This window comes from Clarias gariepinus, chromosome 9 (genome assembly GCF_024256425.1).
Source record: "Clarias gariepinus isolate MV-2021 ecotype Netherlands chromosome 9, CGAR_prim_01v2, whole genome shotgun sequence".
Lineage (NCBI taxonomy): Eukaryota > Metazoa > Chordata > Actinopteri > Siluriformes > Clariidae > Clarias > Clarias gariepinus.
In genome coordinates this window covers 4234683-4242500 of record NC_071108.1, presented here as the reverse complement: position 1 = coordinate 4242500, position 7818 = coordinate 4234683, and the positions used below count along the sequence as shown (strand labels likewise).

Sequence of the window (7818 nt, the reverse complement as noted above, 5' to 3'; positions counted from 1 at the left end):
ACTAGCGGAGCAGTGATGTGATGTGGTCATAGGCATCACAGCCATGTTATATCCAGCAATACAAAACATTGGCCTGTATCAAGCAAAAAAAAAAACATTTAAAAGATTGGAATTGGGTTAAGAGCCGTCTAATGCGTTATTATAATTCCTGAAGGGATTCTGCTGAACCGTCAACAAAAAATCATGAATGGGGGTCACTTTAATTTTAACTTTAATCTCACAGGATTGGAACTAATCAGCAGTGTGTGCATAAGAAAAACACTTGTTGGTGCGACTCATCAGAGAAAGACGTTTGCTAGAGAGCATAAAGATTGGACTTTGGAGCGATGGAAAAAGGTCATGTGATCCAGATTGGGCCTAATCCAGCGTGATGGGCGTGTCAGGGTAGAAAGGGAAGCGTATGAAGCGATGCTCCCATCATGCATAGTGTCCACTGTACAAGCCTCTGGAGACAGTGTTATGTTCTGGAGTTGCTTTAGTGGCTCAGGTCTAGACTCAGTTACGCTATGTCGCAATAAAATGAAGTCAGCTGACGACCTGAATGTCCTGAATCACCAGGCTTTCAGACATGTTCTAGGAATCAGTCTGTATGAGATGATTAGGTATGTTGCACCAGTTCAACAAGCTGATAAGGGAAGTTCCGTAACACACACACACACACAATGTATGAGGAAGTCAGGTTTAAAAATAGCACTGTGTTATAAGTATAAGTTGCTGGCATGATGTTTGTTCATTCGTAGTTCCTTATAAACATCATGAAAGCTAAACTAACAATAAAAACACACACACAAAAAGCTATGCGTATTATAAAAAGCATAATCAGTCCTAAGCTTGTGTTTGTCCTGATATTGAAGAGTCACTGCAGTGCACTAACCCCTCACTCCACATTTCCAGAATTTGGCGCTGATCGTGCTCGGCATCGGTGCCGTTTTCTCGCTCGTCTTCCACCTGGGTACACGGGAACACACGCAGCACCGTGGGACCGAGGACCAACCCCTGGTGTCTCACTCCATCCAGAACTCGGGGATGCCGCTCCAGTGGAAACACTGGCTCACTGAACCGTCCTTCTATCAGGTGAATACGCTGTACATGAGATACACACAAAAAATGACATAACCTACAAGAGGCGTTCAAGTCAAAGCAGCATGATTGATTGTGCAAAATAAAATAATAATCACAGTTCTGAGAGTAAAAACCCCCTTTATTTTTCGTCATATAATCCCCTGCTACATTAATGCACTCGTCCCAGGGTTTCACTAGTCCTTGGATACCATCAAGGTAGAAATGAGATGTGGAAATGGGCTCGAATCCCCACCTCCAAACAAGTAGCCCAGTAACTTACCGCCTTAACCGTTCAAGCCACATCTGCCCTCTAACTGGGCTTGGGACCGGCACCGCATGCAGTGGCTGGGAAGTGTGCACCTCAGATCCCCAAATCAACAACCTAGAGCCTTATCCACCTGAGCCACCGCTCCCGCATCACCGTACTGTGCTTGAAGTCTTCTGTAAATGTCAATCGCTTAACGCCTTCATTCACTAGAAATTTCATCACAAGTCCCAGTTTAGCTTGAACGCCCCTTGTATGTTTTAGGTCAGTGTTGCATTTTATTTCCTACCTTTTTACGCAGTATTTTTTAGAGAAAATGAAAAGAAATTTCCTTTAAAGATAAAGCATTGTAGATAATCAACAACTTCAGGGTGATAGCAGAAACAGAGCAGCGAGACGAAGGTGAAGTCGTCGTGTTTTGTTCCTACAGGTGGCTGCTCTGTACATGTGTACTCGTCTGATCGTCAACCTTTCTCAGACCTACATCTCCATGTACCTGATAAACTCTTTATTGCTGCCCAAGGTAAAGAAACGCTACACATTCCAGTCTAGTTATTAATTTCCGCATCGCTATTTTTTCGATTTGTTTCTGTATTCTGTAATTCTGTATCTTTCCGTCGTTCCTGTTTTCCCAGAACTACATCGCTACCATTCCTCTGGTCCTGTACATTAGCGGCTTTGTGTCCTCTCTGGCCATGAAGCCGATCAGCAAACGCCTCGGAGTTAGCGTGAGTTCCTCGCCTTCGCTTTGATTATAGAACATAGCCTGTAGGATGCAGACTTTCTCTAATCTTTTACATTTCGTCGCCCCAAGCACATTTTTATTAAGCGACCACATGCAACGTGATTACGTTAATATTACAAAGAAGACAAAGTATTTGAGAATTATTATTACTGATACAGTCTGATACATATCTGTTTAGTAACCATGACAACTACAAACTAAGGGACAGTTTGTACTTGGAATTATAGAAGCAAAACATTCTATAATCTAAAATCCCTTAAAACCTGTTTTTAACTAAACATTGTTGATGTGATGGATTTCTTATTTGTGGAAGGAGTCTTCAGTGTCAGTGTTTCATTTCATGGACATACCACTACAGTATGAATGAATAAAAAGTATAAAGTGCCAAAACATGTTTTTTTTTCTTCCTTCCCCTTTCTCAGAAGACGTATTTTGCGGGACTCGTGCCCATCGTGGCGTTTGGCATCTGGGTACTGCTGGATATGAAGATGGGCGTTCGCGTGTACGGAGCAGCCGTGCTGCTAGGAGCCGGGTCTGCCGTCATTCTCGTGATGTCTCTGTCCATGACTGCTAATCTCATTGCAGATCAGACGGTAAAAGAGCTCATAGCTGGTGGCTAAAAAGTGCCTTTGTGGCTGTGATAAAAAAGACAAATAAAAAATCTGATATCTAAAAAGATTGAAATTAGTACTTTCAATCGGACTTAACCTTTTCATCAATTGCTTTTTAATTGGATCGCACTTTACTCCCCACGCACGTCAGTGAGCCTTGGCCACCCAAGTTGTCGCCAGTTCTCTGGTTTCTTTGGTTTCCTTCCTTGGGTCACTTTTGGTATGTTCCGACCACTGCATACCAGAACCATCCCACAAGAGCCGCAGTTTTGGAGTTGCTTTGATTCTTGTCGTCTAGACATCACAATCTGGCCCTTATCAAAGTCACTTAAATCCTTATTCTTGCCAATTTTTCTGCTTCCAACACTTGCTGCCTAATATACTGTATCTCACCCACTTCCCAGCTGCCATTGTAATGAGTTATTGTAACTCTAGCTACTGTGACAAGGAATAATTTCCAAGTCTGCATTGGTCAGTGGTCCAAGGAACCAGTGAAATGGATGCTCACTGATGCACATGGGGAGTGAAGGCGCATCACTGTTTTGGTTGGGGTTAGCACTGTCACCTTGCACCTCCAGATTTCATGTACTTTAATGTTGAACCACTTCAACAGTCTAGTGTTTTGCGTGTCATCTTATTCTGTCTGTTTCTTTTTTTTTCCCTCCTTACAGCAAAGCGGCGCGTTCGTCTACGGAGCCATGAGCTTCACAGACAAGGTGGCTAACGGCCTCGCCGTGATGATCATCCAGACCCTGTACCCCTGTCAGTAAGTGCTCCAAGTCACTTCTTGAAAGATTGTTTAACGTCGGAATAGATCACTGGTTACTGCCGTATGTAACGTTCCGTGTTGTAACGTTATAATCTGCTGTCTTAAAGAACAGTTTGCATGTCAGAAGGTCAAGGCTTTGGTGTTGTACATTGGAGTATTTATTGTGCGTGTTCTATTTACAGAACACTGGCTTGCTGTACTGAGTGTGTTTGGTTCTATCATCGCGTCATGGTAGCTGTAACCGGGGGTGTCGGCATCGTGGCCGCGCTGTGCCTCTTAAGTCTGCTCGTCTGGCCAATCAGGATACGCAGACGTGAGTAAAAAAGAAAAAAAACAGTGACAAAACAGTCTCTCCAAACATTTTGCTAAGACATGTATGATTTTGCAAATGTGTGGTTGTTTAACCACATTGTTTCCATGGCAACAGATGTGCTGTTGTACGATTTGTGTTTGATATATACACTCACATCTGTTTTAGGTTGAGAATGTTTTCCCATTCCCGGCAGACGGTCATCTTGGTGAACAGGTGAGGAACTTATTATTATAAATGAAATTATTAGTTTTACTAAAAAAATATATATATATATGGCTGCACATCGTTTAAAAAGGACAGCCCTGGCAAAAAACAAAAAAATCCCATAAAATTCGCAAGAAGAGCCACAAATATGAAATGAATCAAGATGATGTCTAACCTCCAGCAATGCTTCTGGAGAATGAAACCCTAAGGAGACGCAGTAATGAGCGCTTGTGGAACGTCCCTTCTTAGAAACTGCTCAGACTTCTCCTTCTGACATTTTAGAGAACTTCCCTCGTGTTTCATTCTTTCCTCTCTCTCTCTCTCTCCCTCTCTCTCTTTTTTTTAAATCACAGAGTGTAGTGTTTCTTTTTGCAGGTTTGCGGCTAAACATGGGAAAACTTTGACAACATGAGGATGGGTGTGATTGGGGGAAAGTGACCGAGCACAAAGCAGCGAGTGTGTCCTTGCATCATGTCTACACAGTGAATCTGAGAGTTATGAGGAAGCAGAGCTGTCTGAGGAAACATGTCAAACACGACAGTGTCTCATGACCACTACAATGCAGAGGTTCTTCTTCTTTTTTTTGTTCCTTTTTTTTTTTTTTTTTAGCGACACTGACTTTTCTGACAATGCCAATGTCGACTTCTTGAATACCAAGAAGAATTTCACTCGGTGGCTGTATTTGTAATATAAATGTCAATGTTTAAGATGTATTTTAATGTCTTTATTGATATTAAACACTTAAGATATCAACTCGACATAATATTATAATGCTTAGTTTTTTATATTTCTTAATTTAATCAGACTTGAATCGGATTGGTCAGAAGGTGCTGATTTATTTCCCGTATCATCAGCTCTGAGAGGAGTTCAGCTCAGATCCGTGCGAAAGTCTTGAGCCCTCCCCCGTCATTTCTTCATATTTTGCTTCCAGAGAGCCAGACTTTCTTGTAATTGGTAATGTCGGAACAGTTGAGGGACAGTTCTCAAGCTCAGGGTTCCTGAGGGACTTTTTGTCTCTAATTTTCCGTCCAGTTTAAAAAGCATCTAAGTTAAAGGCATGACCCAGTGAGACACAGGTGCACATGATGACAGATGATCAGGCCGGTGATTATACTGTGTACCGCTGAATGCTGAGGGGTTGAAACAGATGAGAGGGGAAATGAGGTCGCTGCATAAACAAGCAATTTTTAACTTGGAGTTAAAAGAGACAGAGCGGGTAAGGCGTTGGACTACTGACTAGAAGGTTTAAACCTCAACACCACCAAGTTGCCGCAATTGGGTCTTAGAACAAAGCCCTTAACCCTGCTCAGATGTACAGTATAATGAGATAAAAATGTAAGTCGCTCTGGATTAGGGTGTCTGCCAAATGTAAAATGTTACTGAATGTAAATTTGAGGTCAATGTGGCTCATCGGTTTCCTGAGGTTTCTGTAAGGAAATCTTTAGTCCACATTTATGAAAGGAGTCTCAGATGTAAAGCTGCACCATTACAGTACATTTTCTTCCGAACAGAGGATATTACGTCTTCTCATTAACATGACATGCTCCATTTTCGATTTTGGTCTTATTTTCGTCAAGAGAAAGTGATAATTTATATACAGTAACATAAGTGATGATGGGAACTGACTTGTTTTATGGACATTATACGACCTTAAATGTAACTTTAACCATATAAAAAAAATGAATATGATATTTTTAAATAAATAAAAGTAGGAATCATTGGCTTTGCACCAGCTATAGTACGGTATCACTGTATCCAAAGCCACAGGTGCGTCCTGGAGCTCTCTCCCTGTTTAACCTCACCTCTATTGTTCTGGTATTTAGAAACTCCTGACCTGATTTCGTCCTTTGTTCCACATACACTACAATAGCTCTGTTTATTAAAAAAAGAAAGAAAAAAAAGACTCAGATTAACCCAAATCCCATCTTTAATTCATTTCATAACAGCAGGCTTTGAGGTTAATCTAATTATTAATAAAGCTTGTTGACAGACCTATTGTGTATGCATTTACTTTCTTTTCTTCCACAAAAGAGAGAATAAAAAAACGACACTGAAAAACATCTCTGTGAGTTTCTGCGTAAACTTTAAATGCAAAAATAATAAAAATGCAAAGATGTACAGTAAGCTTTTATTAAAGAACAAGATTACCTCATGGTGTAGTATTTATCACTGTGGCCTAGAACCACCAGGGCTGAGGGTTTGATTCCCACCTCGGTCTGTGTGTGTTAACTTTGTGTGTGCATGTGTGTGTGTGTGCTTGGAGGGTTTCCTCTGGGTACTCTGGTTTCCTCCCACAGTCCAAAGGTTCATTTCCAGGGTGCATCCTGCATCATGTCCTGAGTGGAAGGAACATTTACAGATGAGAACAAGAGCAAAATTACGACAAGTGATGTAGTGCAAAAAAGTGGGGCAACCTTTCATGATATGTTGCCAGATTGTGCAGTTTTTCTCTTTTTAATTACATGTTCAATTACTTTTTACCATCTTTGGGCTGGAAAATATGTCACGTGCTGGGAAAAGAAAATTGTCTCACTTTTAAGTTGGGTGTTGTTGAGATTATGGCTTCTCTGAGGGATATAATGAGCTTCTTATGAAAGTGTTAAAGATACTTAAGCCCAAGACACTTCGTTTAGAGTATACCTCAATTTTGTGGTAAATATTTTCTATGTCTCGTGTCTCTCTCCATCACGGTCATGGGTTTGTCTGAATGAAGCTGTGAATTATGTATGAATGACAGAAAGACATTTTATAGACTATTGAAACCCGAAATGTTTTATTTCCCATGCTGGCCTGTGAGTGCAATAACGGTAATTTTGTCAGCTATTTTCAATTTTAGTCTTAGTCTTAGTCCCGGGATAAATGTCCCTGTTAGTTTTTATCATATTTAGTCAATCTTATCCTATTTTTGTTTAGTCACGTTTTAGTCGACTAAAAGTCTGGACATTTTAGTCTAGTTTTAGCCAGAGGGATCCTTTATGTATTTTCGTCTAATTTTAGTCAATAAAAACGTAACATTTTAGCAATAAGATTATTATTAACTAATCCTATACAGTCAGTCCAGTCCAGTCCAAACCTTTTTTAAAAAGTTTTTCACAAAATAACTATCTTAACATTTAACAATTATCTTTTTATTTGATGTTTTTAGCAAATTATATTTATTTTTAATCATCACAAAAACTGCTGTGTGTCCATATTTTTTAAAACTACAAAACGATAAGACAGTACGGTGTTTTAAAACTTATTTTACACATTTGGACTGTTGTAGAGATAGCTCCTATGGGTCACAATCATTTGCTAACCTATTAGCGTAATGTGTTTGGCAATGGCTTAACTATAAAATAAAATAAAATACATCTCAACATAATTATATTAACATGTGGTAACATAATTACACACAAAAAGGCTGTAAAACTGGGTGATTTTCACGATATGTCTTGATGCGTTTTTTCAGGTTTGTGGTATTTCTTTTCCAGCAATTGTGTGCCCACGCTGTTTCCCCTCTGATATTACCGATATTACTACACATCAGCTTTTTTTTCCCCTCCGGTTCAATATGAAGAAAATAGGGCCAAATATCATCTGTTCTCTTTCGTCTGAGTAATACTGAGAGTTAAAGAGTTGAAGATGACTGAGCTTTTAACATCCCGTCACTGCACGCGCAAACTACTCCTTATAAGCCGTGACCCGGGAAACACCGCTGCTCGAGCCATAAAGGATGAACACCGTATCACAGCAGATTGTGGCGAAAAATGATATGTTATTATATAAAGACACATGTTTTATTAGTTGTTAGTCTCGTCTTTTTTCGTCAACATTACTGCATGCTGATTTCGTCACTGTCACTGTTCA

The 7818-nt window shown here is 40.1% G+C and overlaps 1 protein-coding gene across 2 annotated transcripts in view; it reads left to right on the top strand.

Moving 5' to 3' along the window:
* mfsd12b (major facilitator superfamily domain containing 12b) overlaps positions 1–4607 on the top strand; it is a 9541-nt gene extending 4934 nt beyond the window's left edge. The window contains exons 4-11 of one of the 2 annotated variants that reach the window (XM_053503237.1): positions 895–1074; positions 1758–1850; positions 1963–2055; positions 2495–2665; positions 3355–3449; positions 3635–3765; positions 3931–3978; positions 4330–4607. In XM_053503237.1, coding sequence (XP_053359212.1) covers positions 895–1074; positions 1758–1850; positions 1963–2055; positions 2495–2665; positions 3355–3449; positions 3635–3765; positions 3931–3935 — 768 coding nt within the window. In that variant the 3' untranslated portion in view covers positions 3936–3978; positions 4330–4607. The remainder of the gene's footprint in view (positions 1–894; positions 1075–1757; positions 1851–1962; positions 2056–2494; positions 2666–3354; positions 3450–3634; positions 3766–3930; positions 3979–4329) is intronic. The other variant, XM_053503236.1, reaches the window with a different exon arrangement.
* Positions 4608–7818: the final 3211 nt, after the last annotated feature.